Source organism: Lissotriton vulgaris, chromosome 3_1 (genome assembly GCF_964263255.1).
Source record: "Lissotriton vulgaris chromosome 3_1, aLisVul1.2, whole genome shotgun sequence".
NCBI classification, from domain to species: domain Eukaryota; kingdom Metazoa; phylum Chordata; class Amphibia; order Caudata; family Salamandridae; genus Lissotriton; species Lissotriton vulgaris.
Genome location: NC_141689.1, coordinates 269,334,585 through 269,356,591, shown reverse-complemented (window position 1 = coordinate 269,356,591; position 22,007 = coordinate 269,334,585). Strand labels below are relative to the sequence as shown.

At 44.1% G+C, this 22,007-nt stretch overlaps 1 protein-coding gene across 3 annotated transcripts in view; it reads left to right on the top strand.

The window, feature by feature from the left end:
• MBD2 (methyl-CpG binding domain protein 2) overlaps positions 1-22,007 on the top strand; it is a 280,522-nt gene that overhangs the window by 95,531 nt on the left and 162,984 nt on the right. For all 3 annotated transcript variants that reach the window (XM_086960397.1, XM_086960398.1, XM_086960400.1), the window contains exon 2: positions 16,612-16,771. In XM_086960397.1, the coding sequence (XP_086816523.1) occupies positions 16,612-16,771 (160 nt within the window). The remainder of the gene's footprint in view (positions 1-16,611; positions 16,772-22,007) is intronic.

The following is a 22,007-nucleotide window of genomic DNA, read 5'->3' as shown; positions in this document are numbered from 1 at the left end:
TTGGTGTGGTGTTTGCAAGGCCTCCCGCACTTAGTCTCCACAGTATAAAAATGGTGCGGTCTACTGACTACCTGAATTTGACATAATCAGGACAAGTCCAGATGTGATAAAGCAGATTGCGCCAATAAAACAGAGCCAGGTATATTATAATATTGCCAGTATAATATCGGCTAAAAGCACTTTTCGTTTCTTGTGCACTTGGTTCTATTTTTGTATTACATGTTTGTGCATCTGTGCTGTGGAGTAATAGTAGTACAGGGGTAGTATGTGGATATTAGTTGAGGTGGATGCTAGTCCACCCAAGTAATATTGTCACTATTCTTTTAAAAAAAAAAGTTTTTATTGGCATTTGTTATGACCTAAACAACATGACCATGCATCACAACAGATCATGAACAGTTGATTATATTCCATCATGCAACCTCTTCATGTATCCTCCCATTCCCCTCTCTCGTCTAAGGGTCATCATCTGACTTGACATTTCCAATCCATGTCCTTGTACTGATGGGGAGGTGCAGATATTGCCTCGATGTACGTTCCATTTCCCCCATATCTTGTCCCACTTTTTGGGGCATCTCCTCTTTATACAGACCTCTCGTTCAGCCAGCAGGCACCAGTCTTTGTCTCGTTCCCAATCAATTATCGTTGGTTGCTCAGAGACCCTAAATTTGCGGGCAATGTTACGCTTGGCCAGCATAAAGCTGGTGGATTCCCAGAGTTGTTCCATGCAGGTGAGATCCGTGGCATCCCATATATTCAGTAGGCATGTTTTGGGAGATAGTACTATGACAGCCCCGCATACTTCTTCCATCGCCCCATTGACCACCTCCCAATACCTCTGGATCAAGGGACACTCTCAAAGTATGTGATAAAACGTGCCTGTCCTGCCACATAGCTGCCGACAGTGTGCTGAACAACCACGGCCCATCTTTACTAATGTTGTGCATGTAATATAGGATTGATGAAGCACTTTCAGTTGAATCAAGCGCAATAATGACAGAATGTCCCCCTACTGTGGAGAGGCCAGCGCATCACCCCAATCCTCCTCCTCTAAGTCGCCGACATCAGCCTGCCAGCGCATGAGTAGTTGCTTCAATGCGCCTGGTGAATTGTTAATTAGTTTTCGATATGTGAGTAAAATTGAATTACTATCCATGGGCTCTGCTAGTAATTTATCCTAGAGTGGGGTAGCCTCTGGGATCTCCTCTATATTATTTCGAAATAGCTGGAGTGCAGAATTTCCTTTATTAGCAGTCACAGGTATTCCGCAGTCCATGAGTCAACGTCGACGATATGAAACACGCCAGAGTGTTACATAAACTGAAGGACCGAAGGTTGGGAGACCAGATGTCCTTTCTAAGAGGGATTTCAGGGCAGGACACTCCTGAATCATTCCTATGTCTACTGAGACTCCATAGTTAAGGAAAAAAAACAATCCCATCTCCAAGCACAACACTCCATTCACAAATACATACGTAGATCTGCTCAGCACTTACCTATAAACGTCCCAACTATGGATTTAAAACAAACAGGGCACCTCTGACTTCTAAGGTGACAGACGGTCCCTGAAAATGTTATCACAGACACCATTTGCTTCCCCTCGACTTCCGCATGCTGCAGTCACGACCGTGCGCTTGACAAGCCTTGGATCACTTATTTCTTTTATCTCTAATAATAAACACACGGAATGGATAAGGACAGCCCGGTAGCAAGCGAGGTAAATAAACTCCTCCCCGGAGAACGATTGCTGAAGACGGAGAGACTGACATGCAGGGAGAAGAAACTAAACACCATCTTTTTTTCCTACCTGCAAAAGTTGCCGTTTGCTGCAGCGATAAAGAACTCCCCCACCCCCTCTCCCAAATGTATATGTCCGCTTTCAGAGAGGCCTTTAGGCAAATCTGTTTACAGACGGGAGCACAATATTCCTAATCTCTGGATTTATTCCAAAAAGAGAAAAATCATGTTTTTCTGCACTTTGGCTCAGGTGAACATGTTTACGTGCAGGGGGAGGTTCAGGCTCGCATCTCACATGCATACTGTCAGCAGCAGGAAAAGCCTTCCTTTCTCCGACACAACATTTGGAATACAGAAGCTGACTTGTATATTAAACAACTTACCTTTCACAAAACTGAACAAAAACTCAACGCGATATCTACAGATGGCAATTCAAAACGCCTTCGAGATAACACATCTACTTGTTGTAAGATCCCTTGCAGCGCGGGCTGAAGTTTCTAAATGCACAGGAGTGCATCCCAAATGTATGTAGAAAATCTGCATGGGGGGGGCGAGAGCGGGACGAAGGAGAGCTGCAGGCAGAGGGAAGGGGGGCGAGAGCGGGACGAAGGAGAGCTGCGGGCAGAGGGAAGGGGGGGCGAGAGCGGGGCAAGGAGAGCTGCGGACAGAGGGAAGGGGGGCGAGAGCGGGACTAAGGAGTGCTGCGGGCGGAGGGAAGGGGGGCGAGAGCAGGACGAAGGAGAGCTGTGGGCGGAGGGAAGGGGGGGCGAGAGCAGGAAGAAGGAGAGCTGTGGGCGGAGGGAAGGGGGGACGAGAGCGGGACGGAGGAGAGCTGCGGGCAGAGGGAAGGGGTGGGACGCCAGAGGAGCCGAGCAGCTCCGGAAACCACCACCATGTTTCTCCGAGGCAAAGCAGAAATGCCTCGGAGAAAGCACGGTCCTTTTCGCATTTTGGGGTGTGTTTTTAGGTATGAGTGACGGATCACGTCACAGATAGAAAGAACCTAAAAAACATGCCCCCGAATCCGAAAAAGACTGGGCTTTAACCGAGTGACGCCCCTCTCCTCCAATGGCTGGCCTTTGTTTAGGAAGCCAGCCAATAGAGAAGAGGGGCGGGTTCAAGCCTCCTCGACCTAAAAAAGAGCTTTGACATGGCCAACACTGGCCACTTCATAGCAATTTTTTTTTTTGCTTTTCCCCCTCCCCACCGGTTTCTTCTCCTCCCATAACCGTTTCTTCTTCTACTCCCACCCGTCTGTTTATTCTCCCCCACCCAACTGACAGAAGGAAAACAAGCATTGGCTTAGCCAATAGGTCTCGCCTTTGTGACCTTATAAGTGCTTAGCCATGCAGCACTTAAAGTTGTTGCACCGAGGATATTGTGCTAGATATCGAAACACTTATAAGTTCCCAAAGGCAAGACCTATTGGCTATGCCAATGCTTGTTGTTGGTAGAAACGGGTTTACTTTGAAAATCGTTAAACAAAAATAGGTGAAACAGGTGAAATGCTCAACAACATAAATGCCAAAAGTGTTTTGTACAAAGAGTTATACACAAAATGACTGCAGAGCAAGTAGTGTTTTTAGGTCGCTCATTCTATGCCAGAAAGTATATAGGTGGTCCTAGGCTATCACGCAACAACTCAGTGCATTTTAGGTGTAATCACCTGAACCAAAACACCATTAAATAACGACTTCTAAAGAGAAGGCCAAGGACTCAATAGACACTGTTCTGTTTGCACCTAACAGTCTAGCAGCCTGATGGGCTCATGCAAAGCCTGCACCTATGGCTTTTCGTATCTGTTATCCTGCCATGGCTTTGCACCTTACAAAGTGTATAGAGTGGACTCTATAAGTATCAATGCAATATAAAGAGTGCAAAAAAAAATCATTCCATTTTGATACAGGGTGGCAAGAGCAACACTTTTTCTCAAAGGGATCTCGTTTAAATGCCTCTGAGATACCCACTTTTGTCAGTGTGGTGTCAAGTTGTGTCCATAAATACAAGGCTTCTTGCCATATTGCTGCAGATTGCCTGTCGGTCCAGATGAAAATACTGAGAACCAGCTCTAATGCCCGCTAGAGGGCGCAGTCTTGCGTCGGTGACTAAAGGCGCAAATGGGAGGGGGGCAGGGTGAATGCCCAAAGGTGCGTTCCAGCTGTGGCAAAGGACTATGAAGTGGTTTCCTCGGAGGGAGTGGGATGCCAAAGGAGCCCCAACAGTTGGGGTTGGATTTTTAGATAAACGATTTTGTAAATTCATCTTATCGGAGTATAACCACTATTATTTGTAGTGGCCCATTTTACCCAGGCATGTATTTGTCCCGAGCGCGGGCACAGACCACATGCCCCTTTGTGATGTTGCTTCGTGTGTTCCCATCTTGCAGTGGTCGGTGATTGATTCGAATGTACCCTGTAGGCAATGAAGGAATGTTGATAATTTGGTGGAGACCCGGAAGTGCAGTAGAACCAGGGTGTGGGAAAAATACAAAGGGGTGTCCTGAGCTCAGGAATTTAACTGCTCCATGTGTGAGTAGATCATCAATTCCAGGTCTTGTGGTCATGGTTTTAGAGTGGCTTTCATAAGACTACAAATCCCAGTGTGCTACAAAAAAAGCTCCGGACTGGATGAGCTACTCTGTGAAACTGAATAGCTTAAGCACTGGATCTTGTGCGGACTCCCTGGAAGGCAAGGAATCCCATTGAATGATTAATAGAGACTCAATAAAATAACTGTGAATTTTAGTGGTATTGTGACTGTTGCTAAGAGCGCAGTGCTCAACTCCCGGTCTTGTGTTCTATTAATTTGTTGAGGTGTGCTAGTTTAGTTGGATCCAGTGTCGGTAATTGAAACAACAACTCCCAGAAAGCATTGGATAGCTTAGCTTAATCCTTGGAGCGATTCACTGCATCCAAGGTGGCATGGGGTGAGCTACACTGGTCACATATTTCATGTTGAGTTAGAACCAAGAATGCGTGTGCGCCTGAATGCCATGGCTGGGTTGCTAATATTACAAAAATGTGTGCTGCCGTACCCACGCTGAAAGTGTGTGTCCGGAAGCGCAGGCGTTGTACTGTGTACTGAAGATAATTCAGTGACAAGACCGTGAGTAGTCATGATGCTATCTGAGCAGACCACACCTGATGCTGGTGCGGGGGAGTCGGTGACTCTGAGCAGCTCACGGTGCGAGGAATGTGTTGCAGCCATGCCCTCTTTTAGCCTGGACTCCCGCCGAAAGACATGCAAAAAAATGGAGAAAAGGCCGAATTAAATGTTTTGTATGTTACCTAAACGTGGTTTGAAATCTAGAGTCTGGAGCCCCGAAACGAAGCACTTAACGAGAAGGGAGTCTGAGAAGGGATGGGGTACGAGAGGGCATGTGCGCAATCAATGAAGCCCAAATGCCAGCTGTGCACGTCGCACATGCTCTTGTGCGCGTGATAGCAAGCTGGTCACCGCTTTGGTAGCACTTTTTAAAGCAGCTACTAAATGTCTCGGCCAGTCAAACGCATGCGCTGGATTAGGCCGAGACCTAAAAATGAGCATTTTGGGTTTCACATTTACTTCTATTTTCTAGCATCTAATTATGTGATCTATTACACTTTTTAAAGCGCCTAACACATTCAAACAGGCCACTTGTGAAATAACAAGTACAGCCTTTGGCTCCCAAGCCACAAATAGCAATACTCGAGATGCAAAAGGTGGTGGTCTCTGCAGAATGTTAGCAAAGCACTTGAAAAATAAATCCTGATGCACGACTCTTAAAGATTCATCACCTGCATGTATAACAAAAGAATATATGCACGCCTCGTCTGTATGGTACTTGTGCACAAGACACATGTATGGCCTTGTTGTACAAACATCACGTGGCCCATGTAGAAGAACCTGCTGTTGAGGAGCCTCTAAATCAAACCTGACCTGTTACCAAGCTCACCTGAGGGTGTGTGCTATTCCTTTAAGCGGCATTGATGGCTGAGAAAATAGGGCTCGGAATGGGCCGAGCATTCCACTTTTTCTCGACTTCAAACACTTGTCAAAATTGAGGATGCTTAAAAAAAAAGTTTTAAATGACGTAGAATGCACTCTGCTTTCCCCACCTTTTGGAAAACCCACTCATTCTAGATTACTGAACCTCTTCATGGTAATTGCCTCTCATCTGTGCTCCTCACTGTGGACCATTAGCAGCTCTGCATTCCAAGAGTGTAACCGGTGCTCAGCTGTGCCTATTGAACTGTGAGGGCAATCCCTCATCTAAGATGGAGAGAAAAGTTTGTTATAGAATGTTCTTTGAGGTCGTGTTTGTATTTTGATGGGCTACCAATCCTTATTTGCACACGTGTAGGTGACATTAGAGATTCCCATTGACCTAGTGTGGGCATCTGTGGCTTGAGGTTATCCACTTGTAGCGTAATGGAGGTGCTAGAATAATGGTGATATTACTTTGCATATGGTTATACACCGATGACATGATGGTTATCACTTTTGGCATGATGCTGGATCTAGCATTAATGATGGTTAATGTTTGCATAATGGTGGGAATTATTGTCAAAATGTGCGCATCAGTGGAATGTTTGTGCTTACCACAGGCACAGTATTGGCCAAGGCATATGAAAATTCTTGGCATACTCTGGACACCAATGATGAGATGGTCACTCATGCATAATTCTTTCACCGGCATAATGGAGGTCATTGTTTGTGTATTATAGGTTCATTGGTGTTCGTACCTTATGTGAGGCTCGCACTGGTGAAATATTACTAAGTTCTGGCTTTGCCTTAATTGTCCCTTCTTTTGACCCGTCAACCTATAATATTGTTGTATCCTGACTGCTTTTATCCATACACACAATCCTTTTTTTTGTGCAGAGTTTTATATAGCGCAAACTTGACCAGCAACCGTATTGGGTATCGGAGCGTTTTACATAGCACCAGTTACGTTACATGAGGACACATTCATTTTTGTTAGGCACGGGGAGACTAAGTGATTTGTCCAGAATCACAGGATGTTCAGCGTCGTTACCGAGACTCGAACTCAGTTCCCCAGGTCCGAGGTCGAACGTTCTAGCCATTCATCCATGCTCTCACCCATTAGTCATGCATTTAGTCATTCATGCATCTGTCACCTCGTTCATTCACCCTTCCAAACATTTATACATGGTCTTTCACACACTCGGCCGAACAACCAAACACATCTTACCGGCAATGAAGTAGCTATTATGATTTTTAGTTCGCAATGTGTCTTCTTCGGTGTTGGGCTACCTTAAATAACTAATCCAGTTGCCATAGGGCGACTGAAGTTCTGTGTGTTGAATAATCTGCAAGATAGTGTGCTTAATTATGATACATTTTTTTTTTAAGTGGCACCCTTTTCACTTTACTGGCGGCAAAGGAAAATAGAGGTAGGCACAGGACTGTCGCATGTAGTGTTCCATTACTGAATCCGTGCAACCACAATGAAAGAAGAACATGCCTACTGCAGTGATCCCAGATTCCTGCGTATGTGGGATCACGCAAGACCTGGGCTTGCTAGTATTCTCACCCCACTAGTGATCGCTGGTATGCCATTTAGCATATACTGTCTGAAGTCTTACACCTCCCCCTGCTAAGCCATATACATAGCCGGCACATGCACAGGTCAACATCTTTGGGAATGAGGGTCCTTGCTCAGACTCACTCGCTCCCACACTCGCTTGTGCACTTGCTCATATCTACACCCCTTGCACACTCGCTCCTACATTCACATTTTGCATAGAGGGGTAATACTTGGCAATTGTTGCCCTGACATAATGCACTGGTGTCCAAAGTAGTGATGACATGAGTTATGCCAGAGCTTTTGACTAGCCACTGACTAATTCTCTTTTAGATGAATTCTGAATGGCACTATTTTTACAATTTGTTGTTATTCCCCCACCTCGTAAATCCGCGTTGAACACCCATGATGCCGTTACATTTTTGCCAGTGTTCCACCAAGAATACCAAAAAAATGCTGCACTAATAAAACTGCATATAGCTTTTTGCAGGCTGGTTTCAAAAAGCTTTCATCAGTCTAGAAAACAAACCTGCATTTATAAATCTAGTAATGAATACATAATAAAGTACGAGGTGGGAGCGACTCCGGACCCCCCCAGGTCGTTTAATGTTAAAATCATTTCCATCTTCGGACAAGGGGCTTTGGAATATGAAATAATCAAAGCTGTTTGGAGGTGAAATTCTGAAAAAACTTTTCTTAATTCTTTACTTGCAGATACAAATTCTGTTGGTGCCCGTGCCTGGAAGCAAAATCAGTTTTTCTATTGGAGTGTTTATATTTGTCAAGACACCAAGTATTTGCACCAGTTGGTGTAGATGAAAATATCAGGCATTGAGACAGGCTATTAAGCAGCAGCGTGTTCCTCCCACTGTCCCTAAAGTCACATAAAACTAGCAAGAGCATTAAGCTCTCAATGGTTCGAAAAAGTACTGTGGATCTAGTCTCCAAAGTGTTGCATAATTCATTCCCTTAGCCAGTTTGATGGGATTTTACTTTTGCTGGAATTATTTTTTTTAGATTTGTTGCGGGTAAAAAGGTATACTGCGAGTCTCAGTATGACAATTGATCTTACTTGAGAAGGTAAGAAATTAGAGCCTTCGAGACAGCTGTTTTAACTCTCAAGCCGAACACTGATATTTGTGTTTTATTTTACAGTACAGACACTTTCAAACGCTGGTTGTCACATCGCAGTTAAGCCCCCCACCACCCAAGTTGGTCCCAATGGAAGGCCAGGCAAGCTACATTTCAAGAGGTAGCAAAGTGTAATCTCTTCTATCAAAACTCATGAGTGCAGATGTATTCCAAAGCTTTCTCCGCTGTTGGCATTTCATGATGCTGCTAAGACCTATTCTTAAGTAATGCTAGTGGAAGGGGTCCAGTGCAGAGGCGGCCACTTATGCGGTGTCTGGCTTTGCCAGCCCCTTCCCTGATGGTGAAAAGGTGCCACTGTCCCTTAGCTACGGAATCCCAGCTGAAAGCTGGTTTGGGTTTGCTATTGGAATGTAGCAGTGATCTGCGCTCTTACCTGCGTGCATTCCTGAAGCATTAGTGCCACATGGAAGACGGGTCCGTCCCTTGTGGGGAGAATTCCAGATCAGTTTTGAGGCTTGGAGAGTGCATTTCTGTGTGTGGAGAAGTCCTTTTTACCACAAATTTTTATCCGAGAGTAGCTGTGGCTCCTGATTGGAGGAATGCTAATGGAGATCATTATGATGCTTATGTTGAGGGTATACAGATCCCACTGCATGTATGCATTATACCAGCCCAACCGATGCCTACCACAGTTATGCCCCATTTCCTCTTTCTCTCCAATACCTATGTAACATTAAAATCATTGTACAAAGTCAAATTCCCCTCCAATGATACAGAGGGATCATTTTAGACAAAAGTCAGTTCAAACTTTGTAGATAGAAAACCAAGTAATTTTATCAATAGTAATGGATGTCTACATTGAAGCAATGAGAGGTGGCAAGGTGCAGTCTCCTCGCAGAACCAGTGCCAGAGACCGGCTTGTTTGGCAGAATGTAGCTCAGAGGGGCTGGGTCCCCCTTTTGAATTCCCTGCTTTCACCCCATTTATCAGTGTAGTAAGGCAGGACTACAGCCTGTTAGTGAATACCTCAAGAGTGTCCACCGCTTATGCATGGAATTCAGCGAATGGCGCAGATAAGGGGAGGAGTTTGGGGAGCGACCAGTGAATGGTTGCTGGAGAGGCCCCAAGAGCTCTGCGAAAGAAACGTTTGTGGGTCATACTATGCTTCATTCCCCCCTGTTGGAGTCTGGCATTAAATGGAAAACTTTCTCCGCACACGGAGAATATGGACCTAGTTTAATGCAAATAGATTGATGACAGTGGCTGTCAAAATAAAGTATTTGAAACAAAACTAGTTTATACACTGGTGTATAATCTAACGCAACACAGATTTTGGTATGAGGCTTGTCCATGTGAGCCCCTGGCACCCATGATGCTTCCTATGCCCTGTTCTAGAATTGTATTTTCTGACTTTTTGCCCCAAGGCCACCTTCGACTTTTTTAAAAATGTATTCATTTTTTATTCTATATCTTCTACTACTTAATTTTATAGAAATCAATTGCTCTTTCACGTTTGAGCAAGCACGTTCCCTGCCATCAGTAAAATATAAGTTGGATCTTTTCCAACACTTAAAATTATCTTTAACTTTTGGACTTGAACCAATAGCATATCTGAGCTTTTTGAAGACATTTATTTTCCTGCTGAATCATGCAATCTTTTGAACTCTTAAATGTGCCCCACCTGCGCTCCAACCCACACCCTCTCCTGGGCGTTGTCAGATGACTAGATCTTACCTGAATTCAACAGTGACTTGTGGGAAATTTACTAATGTACTACTGGGTCAGCAAAGTCGATTCTCCGAAGGCTTAGGAAAAGCCAACCTAATGCAAAAATATTCAATCCATGTCTGTGCCTTGGAGGGAGATATGCTCCATTGCCATTGGTGGATTGGCACTCCACACAATAGCGGGGCCCTTGGACTGTGAGCCCTTCCGAATCAAGACTGAGACCCTAAGGCAGGATCTTCAAAGTGGGAGGAGACCCCCTTAAAGGGCCTACAAGTGATCCCGGGGAGGTGCCAGGTTCTGGCCAATAGAACCATTATGCTGATAACCGTGCCTTGTTTACGAGGGTGGGGAGGGTAAGTTGTGTGAGTGGCTCGAAGTGGGCCATCGCTTACATATTTCGTCATTTACAACCTGACTAGGAGGTGCCAAAAGGGAAGGGGCTCCAAATATTATTCAAATCACCCAACCCGATTTTTAATATCCACAGTGTGGATATTTTAACACATTAGTAAGGCCTACCTGACCAGAATAGTATATTTGGCAATCCTGTATTTGATTGCATTTTTAAAACGGTAACCTAACTCAACTGCAATATTAAAATCGGTCTAGACATATTTAAACATTGGCAGTTTGATAGAATAATCGTAATTTTTTTTGAGAGGGGCTAATTCCCCCTCCCTCCCAAACACACAAAGTTTGAAGACCACTTCCCTAAGCTCTATTGCTCGTCAACTCTCAAAGAACAAATATTTGCAGTGCAATAGGTCTTGCATTTACGAGAGTTTAAGCTAGTGTCATTTACAATGGCAATATCTCAAACTCTTCTAAACGCAAGACCTATTTCACTTCAAAGAAGCGGCCCCGTGGTCCTGGGCTGCTTGAAAGTGAAAGCGCGCATGGTGAGGAAAGCTTGCTGGACCTGCAGTATGAGAAACCCATTAAAGAAAAGAGTGCTTACAGACCAAATAAGGCATACCGTGTCGCAACAGAAGTAAAAGGGCCAGTCGCCATGGGAGGTTACAAACAAAGACAAGGAGGGACTAACAAGCCTATTAATGACTCCCAAGCCGGCGTTTACAAAGGACAAGAACACAAGCCAATGACCAATATGGGCGGAGAGTGGGCGGGGCTTTAAAGCCATACTCCAATACTGCATACGTTGCAACAGTGCATGCACTGCCCAGGCTCAACCTAAAATATTATGTTAGGGAAGAAGTATCTCTACTGGAGACAGAACACCCTCTTAAAGAAGTACAGCAATGGTAAAAGGCAGTGATGAGGTCTTGGGATACTGCCTTATTTCCTTAAATCTCTTGATATGGACTCTACAGTAATGTACATACTTCAGTTAGGTTGTTTCCCCCCTTGTATCAATGAGTTTGTATAAAAAACTTCCTCAAGGCCAAGAATTCTGAATGACCAGTAATGCCTCCAAATCTCATATATACGTGCTCCTTTTAATTGCCCTTTATTTCAAAACTTTCAGAAGATATGCTTGGAAGGATTTTAATAACTGATAAACTCGATCTGCAGCTTCCCATAGAATTGTTTTTAAATGCTTTAAATGTTTTAAATCTATTTTTTTTAATCATGTAACTTATTAGAAAAATTATATATGAATAATTGATGGATAGTTGATATATGGGTATTTATGATGTAAAGCTAAAACTGTACAGTTGTTGGGCAGTGCTGTTTTAGTCATGTTTATTTCTGTTCATTTATCTTCATGGAGTACAGCCTGGAATTCCCCCAGACGTTGATCTTATACTGAATGAGAAATTAAGATGTGAAAAATGTAGATTTGTGCCACCTTGGATAGGAAATGATACTTTTAGAAAGATGTGTAGGTTAATAATATCCCTGTGTCTTTAATGCAAACTCTGTGAGCTTCAACATTCCAATATGAAAAATGTCATAAAGATAATGACATCATAAACACACTAGGTCAGCATGAAGTCTACCACACTAGGTTTCTCTTTATTTATTTCTTGCTGTGAGGAAGCTGGAAGGATGGCCAACCAGTCTAACAGGACATCAGGAGAACATCAGCCAACAGAATTCCTGCCCAGGTGGAGTTAAGCTGAATTAACTGTGAATGAGGAGACAAGATGCCGAATAATGGGGGTGGGTAACAAAAAATAGGGAGGTATTATTGGCTTACATGTCTTTATTAAAAATATGATTTCCACCCCATGGAGGGGCAAATATGCATTGTACTTTGAGGCATGGGTGCTAACATTGTACAAGTTCAAAGCCTAGCAACAACATGCGCAGAAGTGCTTTATAGGTTTAAAATAAAAAATAATAAAGGCATTCGTGCAGGACCAATCAGCATTGCTAAGTAAGACTTTTTAGCTACCGCATAAGAGTTTTAAAAGCAGTAGAGCTGTGACCAGAGAGTGCACGGCGGTGACCTAAATCCACTGCAGTCATTTGAAAGATTGCTTACAACCACTGAGCTATGGTCGCCTCCAAAAACTCCTTTTAAAGTGTTTCTGAAGGAGACCAGCAAGGGGCAAAACTTCCTCTACTCATGAATATTGAGGCATTGAAGAAAACACAAGGCTGGGTTAAAAAAACATTTTGAACATCTGGCAAGGAAAACTCTAACCATCTGAAGTGAAGGATCTAGCTTTTGCAGGGACTGTGTACTAGGACAAAGTAGAGCTGGCAGTTTGCTAGGCAGTCTTTTGAGATCCAAAACTTTATTTGAAGACCAGCTAGTCAGTAGCGATGGAACAAAATTAACACCCTAATGGGAGTTGTACAGGAGGGGAGGTGGTTGCAGCAAGTGTGCGGTTAATGAAGAAGCAGATCAAGGATGTTATCCATGTTGGACTGACATTGATCAAAAGATGAGTGGTGACGAATGAAAATCTAGATTTGATGGAAGGTTAAACCTTGCTGTCAGTAAAGATGTTCACAAAACCGCATCTTCAGTAATTTACTCTATGGGAATCCAGACTTATTGACCTACAGCAGCATATCCAAGCTGATTGACAGCACCTAACTTTTCCAGGTAGGCCTTGAGAATTGAGATCAGCAGACTGGAATAGCATTTCTTGCTTAAATCATGAATACCAGAATTCTTCCAGACCACCAGTTTACATGTCTTTTGAGAGGTGAGAATAGGCTTCCTCTGTCAGACCCATTAGAATTGTCAGGGAGAGGAGAAGACTGATGTGAAGGCGAATAGCTCCATCTGAAGGAGTGGAAAGTCATTCCTGAGATGACCAAAAGGAATATATGAACGGCACATTCAGAAACCCTCTTATCCTAGAAGAAAGGAAGAATGTGTCTGTATTTCTCTCGCTTCCTCTTTCCCTCCCAAAAGTTGCAGTCTCAGTATCCATGTGCTGTCTTAAGTCTCAAGACTATCACATTGACACTATGAGGCACCCACTTGAGAGAGGTCTTGAGGAATCTGTTGGACCAGCTGTCTTGAAAAAAGTGAGTATGTGAGCTGGCAACTAGGGTCTTGAAATCAAAACATAATGTTCTGCTTGGAAAGATAGGTTTGTCTAGGTATTGGTGCCACATTTTTCTCTTCGTATCTGCAAGTATTTTGAAGCTGAGGAGGGCTAGGCCATTAGCATAGTCACAGCTTATTTTCTCTTTGAAGAAGGATGCTACAACCTACACTGTCCAAGATCAAGCTTTGGTATTAGATCCAGCAAAGAGATCCTGGGCTTTCTTATGTATACAACTCTATTGAAAGGTTCACTTTGCATACATTGCTTAAGTGATGCTGACACACATCCTTACTGGCCTCTGTCACAGTAAAAAACAAAACAAAAAGAACTGGAGATGCTATAAAAATTGTACTGCCATTCTTGGTCAGATTATAGGACAACCACCAGAAAATATCTTCCTGAACATTTAGAAGAGCTTGATACCTCAAAGTGGATCAATGACCAAGGAAGACTCAGTATTTGAGCCAGCTCTGTTTTACAAAAATAATGAGAAGGTCCTGAGGGTTTCTGAAAGTCTTCTTGATTTAGCAACGTGTAAGGTCAGACAGACTAAACTGGCATGTGGCACTATTGACCAAGTAACTCAAGAAGTGTAACTTCTGAGAAGGAACGGTTGTAAACAATGTAGTTGATCACCAAGCCCACTCCCTGAAAGAAGTTGGTTGCTGGATTGATGTGAAGGAAGGACGTTTTATAGGATAGGGCCACAATGAGAATATAGTTCAGATAGACAATAAGATGTTCCTTCACAGAGTACATTAAACCGGTTACAAAGCAGTGCATTGACTTTGCGAAACATTGAGGTACTAAAAGGAAGTCTAGTGTATACTTTTTGTCTGCTAAGCCAGGGGACTGTTAGAAGAGACTGATGATGCGGCAAAATGGGGCTTGTGATGTACCTGTCTTAGTCTACCCTGACAATTCAGTTTCCCAATAACAAGGTGTTTCAAAGGTTGCTGCCCTCCATTTAGAAGCCGGAGTAGACCAATTCCTGGACGCATGCTGGTATTCTTTTTGAAGAGAAAGTCAGTGCTGATGAAACCTTAGACCACAAAGGTGTTTTGATCATGGCATCCTTTCAAAGTAGGTCTTGGATTTTCAGATTCATCTGTAGTTCATAACTATGAAGGAAAAGTTTCAGAGGAGGGAGAGGGAATTGAATGAGGGCTTAAGGGTTTTAAATGGTAAACTTGGTTCGATTAGAAAACTCCATGGGCTCCTAAGTGGTATGGGCCCTTATTTGAGCAAAAAAGATTAGTTTTCCCATCTGTAGGGGTATAGAAGCAAGCCCTTCTGGACGACCTACTCTAGAAGCTCTGCCTCATCCATAACCACAATATTCTTTTGATTAACAACACATTTTTCTAGCCTTATTTTTCTTAAATACTTTTAATTGCTTATACTAAGCAAATAACTCAAACGGGCAAGAAATTCAACATTGGATTCCCTTTAGAGGATTAAGGTTGAATTGTTTATTATGAGTCCGTGAATAGACCTACATTGATTGACTAGGTGCACAAAGGTAGAGAGCTGCACCTTCGATTACACATCTTGATCTGTTATTTTATGCAATGAACTGATTGAGAAATGCAATAATAATATAATCCGTAATGGACTTTGATGTATATAAAACATGCAGGTATAGTTGTCTCACTGGAAATTTATAGGTAGCGAATAGATGAAGTTTAAATGACCAAACAGCTATTGTTTACTTCTCATTCAAGGGTATGTGTATTAATTGTATAGAAGAACAGTATTAGAAATGTTCCTCAGCTTCAGCATGGCAAAACTCGAGAGACACCTACGTCATTCAAAGCATAACAATGACTAAGGTATAAAACACACCTTAGACTATTGCCCTTAAATTCTTAATTTAAATCAAATTGCAAGCTTTATTGCTTGGCTCTAAATAGACTTTAGTGATTTATAATGAATGGTGAATTGGATAACAGGGGTGGGGGCATGGGGTGGAAGCAAAGTTAGTCCATCTCTTCGATGGATTACGATGACCACTCACTAATCAGCCATCTGATTTTGTTAGTCTGTGTGTCTTTGTAGTACCCACGAGGGACTGATATTATGATCAAATATTTAAAATCTTTAAATTATGTTCTCATTGTATTATTATGAAAATGATAAGCCCATGTGGATGTTGTGGTGATGTGGCAGCTGATCATTGTACATCTAGCTCTGCTTCAAACAACCAGGCTCCGCCTGTGGTTTTCGCTATGTTTCAAGAATATAATATCTGTTTACTGTTGTGTCCCAATACGATTTGAAGCATCACATGACTCCTGAATTTATACTCTGCTGCTAGAAAAATGAATTGGGAATAGGGATTTAGGAGTAGTTCTAAATACCAGCAATGTGAAGTATTAGCATACCCAGTCAACCAGTGTCTGCTCGTCCTACCTTAATGAGCAGAGGTTTATCCGTTCTGGGCCGTGGCTTATCTTGCTGTGCACCACACAATTCTTTGGTGGTAACCTCTACAACACTGTAGACATGACAAGCAGTTCTTGTCCTCTGATTATTTGTTAAATGTAAAGCCAATGTGCATGAAAAGGCACCAATAATTCATTGTTTTTAATGTCAGCTGGGCTTCTGAGATCTATTGTGACATCATTCACTGGATGGCCCTAGTCATTTCTCTGTTTCTAGCTGCTCCAAGGATACTGGTGCTTGGTCATTCGTTCTGTGTTTTGGGTGGGGTTCTGAGGCCGGCTGAAAAGGAGTTCTACTGCAGTATCTGAATTGGAATGGTAGGGCAATATAAGTTGCATTGTTCGAGAGTCGAGGCATGGGTTTCGGGTGGGAAATATGCTGTCTGGCTAAAATTGAGATTGTTACTTGACAACCCTTTCCAAGGGTTAGTCCTACATGTTCACTTTCTAAACCCCGTGTTCCCGAATTTTCAGAAATTATTCAAGAAGTATTTTTCTCCCTGTAGTTTTATGTTGAGACTGCCAAACACTGACTCGATGCCAAGAACTTACAGAATGTTGTGGAGTCTTGGTAATACTACTGTATTAAAATCTTTTTTTTTCTTTTTAGTCCTAGTGGGAAGAAGTTCAGAAGCAAGCCCCAGTTGTCGAGATACCTGGGAAACACCGTGGATCTCAGTAGTTTCGACTTCAGAACGGGGAAGATGATGCCCAGTAAATTGCAAAAGAACAAACAAAGATTAAGAAACGATCCACTAAATCAAAACAAGGTTGGTTGCCCTGTCGTTGTAGCACTTGAACAAATTATGCTTTAAGAGACCATGACAGATGCCTGTACAGGCGCCATGAAAAGCAATGCATGGCAAGTAAATTGATCTCCAACAGGAGACATTAACGCCAACCCGAATTTCCTGGTGATGAATTTCACCTGGCTGCAATTGTGAGAAAATGACATGAAACATTGGATTGGATGGACATGTTTGTACCTAGCAAGTTCCCATTTGCATTTGTCTAATTTTCTTAGTTAGGTTTAGCCATACATTTCAAGTACTATGACCTTTCTCTCAATAGCATTTATGCAATACAAAGTCTGCCATCAGCTGTACTTAATTATTAGTAACTGGGTTGTTGGTTGACTGGGGTGTGAGCTCTGGTCAAGCAGCAACCACAGTCCTAGTCAGGGTAAGGCACAAGCAAACCCCAAAGTGACCTGCGCTCACCCTCTGGTAGGTTGGCACAGAGCAGTCCGGCTGAACTTCAAAGCAATGCCCAAAGTATTTGTTCAACACTTCAAACAGTAAAACAATGAATACATCACAAAGGTCCCACGCCAGGATTAGGAAAAAAGACTATTTTTTTTAAACCAATAAGGAAAGGCAAAAATGCAATCAGTAAAACCAGACATATTCCATTGAAAAGTTTTAGGTCAAAATAGTGCCTCAAAGTGCTAACGAGGGATATCTGGTTGTGCCGGACTGCGACACAGTCACAAGTTCAAGCTGACTGTGATGGAGCATGTGTCAGATACAAGGACCCATTTAGACCCACTGCACAAAGTACCTTAAATCCTGGATACTGAGATTTGGGTGAATCCACTTCGAAGATGCGCTGCCAAGGCGAAGCGATGCGTTTGTTCTGAGATGCGGCGAGTCTGCGGGGGGAGGGAGAGTCCTATTGCGTCATCATTGAGGATCTCATTAATGGGGCTTGCAATGTGAAGTTCTGGTGTTGGGGATGCTGCTCGTAGCTGGGGATGGCTAGTCCAGTATTGTCTCAGCTGCTGTTGTTGACTAGAGATATGAGGACCTGGGCTGGAGATGTGATGTGTCGTTCCAAAGACTGCAGGGTTGGCACTGAGATGTGATGTGTCGTTCCAAAGACTGCAGGGTTGGCACTGGTCTTTGCGACAAGTCCAATTCACGCAGCAGCGACAATGTGCCGCTTAGCCAAGGTACTTCACTAGTTCTACTCAGAGATGCACCTCTCAGCAGAGAAGATGCCCATTTCCAAAGGTACTGGACTGGGGAATAACCACTTGGCAGGGTAGACTTACAGATGGCAGAGTCCAGGTGCACGGTAGTTGGAATCCTGTTATGTCCCTGGGGCTTCAGATCAAGAGGCCAGCCAACTAGCCCTTATAGTCACTCTGGGATTTGGGTTCAAGAGATGCAAGTCCAGTCCTTCTCACTCAAGCAAGAAGGCAGTAGGTCACCACAGCAAAGCAGAAGTTCAGCAGAGTGCAGTCAAGCAGAGTGGCAGTCCAGCAGCACATCCCAGAAGTGTACTGAAGTGGTGGTGTCTGAGTTCTATCTTTTATGAACAGTTTTGCCATTGAAGTAGGTTGAAGATTCTAGAGGCATGCCTTTGAAGTGCACAGATGCCCTGCTTTCCCTGCCCTGCGTCAGACTAACTACACGGGGTATGTAGCCCTTTGTTTTGACACAGGTGTAAGTTGGGCTGGGCTGCTTCCCTTCCTTCCTGCCAGTAACGGCCCATTCAGTCACACCTAAGCTCCCATTCTGTGTGGCTGTCTAGGAGTAATGCACAAAGCTCAACTTCCAACTACACCCATCCACATGACCAGAGACCGCCTGCAGGGACCAAATGGCAAAGGCAAGAAAATGCCAACTTTCTAAAAGTGGCAGTTTCAGAATTTAAATTCAAAATCCAACTTTACTATAAGTTAGTATTCCAGAAACACCAGATATGAACCAGTTATCCTTTTCCATTGGGAATTACACTTATAAATTTTAATAAGGTAATCCCAATGTTATCTTATGCGAGAGAGAGGCCTTGCAGTGGTGAAAAACGCGTATAAGAGTTTTTCAATACCAGGACAGGTAAAACTCAAAAGCACATTTCCAACTTTTTAAATACACTTCACCCTGCCATTGGAGCTGTCCAGGTCCTACCTCAGGTGAGACTAACATGTATTAAAAAGGAAGATTTGCCTGGGCAAAAGCTTTACTTTGCCAAGTCGAAATGGAGTTTAAACTGCACACAGAGGCTCTGCAATGGCAGGCCTGCTACATGTTTAAAGGATTACTTAAGTGGGTGGTGATTCAGGCGCACCAGTTTAAACACTGGTAGCATATAATGTACAGGCCCTGGGCACATATAGTGCACTTTACTAGGGACTTATAAGTAAATTTAATGTGCCAATTGGGTATGAGCCAATTCTAACGTGTCTTAAGGAGAGAGCAAAAGCACTTTAGTACTGTTTGGCTGTAGTAAAGTGCACCAAGTCCTAAAGCCAATAAAAACGAATTCAGCAAAAAAGCAGACTAGGAAGGCAAAATATTTGGGGATGACCTTGCCGGAAGGGCCATTTCCAACACAATTAAGGGGGCTGAAATTTACTGGGAAATCCTCTGAAGGTGAGCATACATAATACATGAATGTCACCCCGGTCTAAACGCACCTTTTAATAATCACATTTGAGTAGGTACAGTGTAGTATGTGTGTTCTATTCTACTCCATATTATCACTTTGCCCTCTAGCTAAAAGTATTGTGTTGATACCATCCCCCTTTCCTCTAGTATATATTTCTTCTCTTTGTAGTGCATGTGAATGACGTCTTACAAATCCATTCCACAGACATGGAAGTTATGCTTCCTCCCAACTCAGTACAAACTTTTCATTCAAAAGCCATTGCCATATCGCGTGGGTGAAAGAGGTTGGCTTAGTATATAGTGCACACTTATTTCAGGGAAGCACCTTGCACTAATCCAAGCAACAGGAACCCTTATGGTGATTGTTTTGGTCTCAGATAAGCATAGAAAGCTCTATGGAGAGCTGCCTTCAGGAGTGTTAAGCAGCTTGTTTTACCAGATGTAATCATGCAGTGTAGGTTAAAGGAATAAGGACCACACAGTGTACATATTAAAATGTCTATTTTATTACACAACTCTCACTAACACATTGATATATCTCCAACCGGTAGATGTAAACACAAATACTTCAATTGTAAACCGGTAAATAAGCACAAAATACAGTGGTCTCCAGGGAATACCGAACCATATACTAAAAAAGTGGATGGCAAACCGTGACCGAAGTCGGGTCTTGTACCAGGAGACTCATAGGAGCTGGAGATGCTAGGAACCACCCAAGGTAAGCACCCAGGAACCCCACAAAGGCTGTGTGCAGAGTGGAAACACAGCCGTGCGGTTGCAGTTTTGAAGAAGGACCCTTCCCAGTGGACCCTGAAGAAACCCAGTGGAAGACAGAAGGCTGGAAAGTCTCCCCCATCCCCCCGTGGATACCCCAAGAACCAGGTTACCTACCCCTGGGAAGCCAAGTGCATAGGTATGAAGTGACGTCGGAAGCCGCTGAGGACCACAATAGAGGACGTCCGCAAAGATGCCGCTGAAGACGACTGTGCAAGAGTCGGGTGGAATACAAGGATGGATTCTTAAAGAGGAGAACCTACAAGCAGAGAGGACAGTGTCATTCGGAGGTGAACAGGAGGCACGGAAGAGCAATGCCCACCAATGTCTGAAGGTTCAGGAGTGATGACACTGACCTTGTTGTTGCAGCTGTGAGGACCGGGCTATGCAGAGGATGACCAGGAGCCATGCACGAGTTGTCCCACATCTGAAGTCGACAACCAGGGTGCCTTACATGGCCACAGTGTTGTAGAGGTTACCACCAAAGAAATGTGTGGTGCGCAGCAAGATAAGCCACGGCCCAGAATGGATAAACCTCTGCTTTAAGGTAGGATGAGCAGACACTGGTTGAGGGGTGCCGGTGTCCGGCGGGAGCACCAGTGAGCCTTGGCAGCTGCAGCAGGTGCGGAAAGTGGAGAAGGCGCAACGCTGGGCCAGGTTCCAATGGACTCTCAACAAGCAGGAGAGTCATAGCCCGAGCAAGCAGGGGAGCCCACTGGAGCAGTAGAGATGAACCTCAAGAGGACCCACAGGCCGAATGCACAGGAGTTGTAAGAGAGAACCTAGAGCAGCTCACCAAAGATGAAGGCCCACGATGCAGAGGAAGCTGATCTTGGCAGGAAGAGATGCTGGAGGCAGGAACTTCTTGTAGCCCGAAGATCTCTGGAGTGCAGAGCTAACAAGCCTTGGCAGCTGCAAGTTGAAGCGGTGCAGAGGGGTTCGGTCCCAGTGGTTGCGACGAGGGATACTGGCCTCAAAACTGCTGAGAGGACAGGTCAGTCCTCCAGGGAGTTGCAGAACTACCACCTGTGTTGCTGAGCCTTTCGAAGTTCGTGGGACGTCCGGAGCAGCTGATCGGTCAGCTTCGTTGCGGTGCCTGCAGATGCAGGAGAGTGACTCCTTCACTCCTAGGGAAATTACTTTGGGTGTCCTTGATGTCCCCAGGTCTGTTGAAGATCCTGGAAGAAGCACAGACTAGGCAGGATAATTGCAGAACAGCGAGACCAGGAGCAGCAGGAGTCTTCCTTGATTCAGTCTTGCTTCTAGGCGAAGTCCAAGTGTCCAGACGGTCGAAGCGTGATCCGGTTTTAGGCTAGAGCCTTGTCTCACGACGAATCTTCGCTCCACCCCACAGGTAAGCCCATAAATACCCTAGGAAGGGGATTAGGACGACTCGGGGGTCCCTCCCAGAGGAGGTGCTGGACAAAGGGGGAGATGTCTTTAAACCAGTTTCCTGCCAGAGCGGGAGCAAAGTGGTCCCTGAACTGGCGCAATCTGTAGTATGCAAGGAGGGCACCAAATGTGCCCTTCAAAGCGGTCTGTTGGTGCTGTCAAATGACCCCAGCCCAATAAAGTCCTTTCTAGGAGGTAAGTGTAGTGACCTCAGATGTAAGGAAAAGATTATCTGTCGTAAGTGGTGCTAGCACCAACTTACACAGGCTGCAATGGCAGGCCTATAGCCACAGTTTGAGTGGTCTCTCATGGGTGGCACAATACATGCTGCAGCCCATGGGAGATCCCTGGTGTACCTATTCCCAGGTACCTTAGTACCATATGATAGGGACTTACAAGGGTGAACCATTAGCCACTTCTTGAAGAGTTCATTCACTGACGGGTAAGT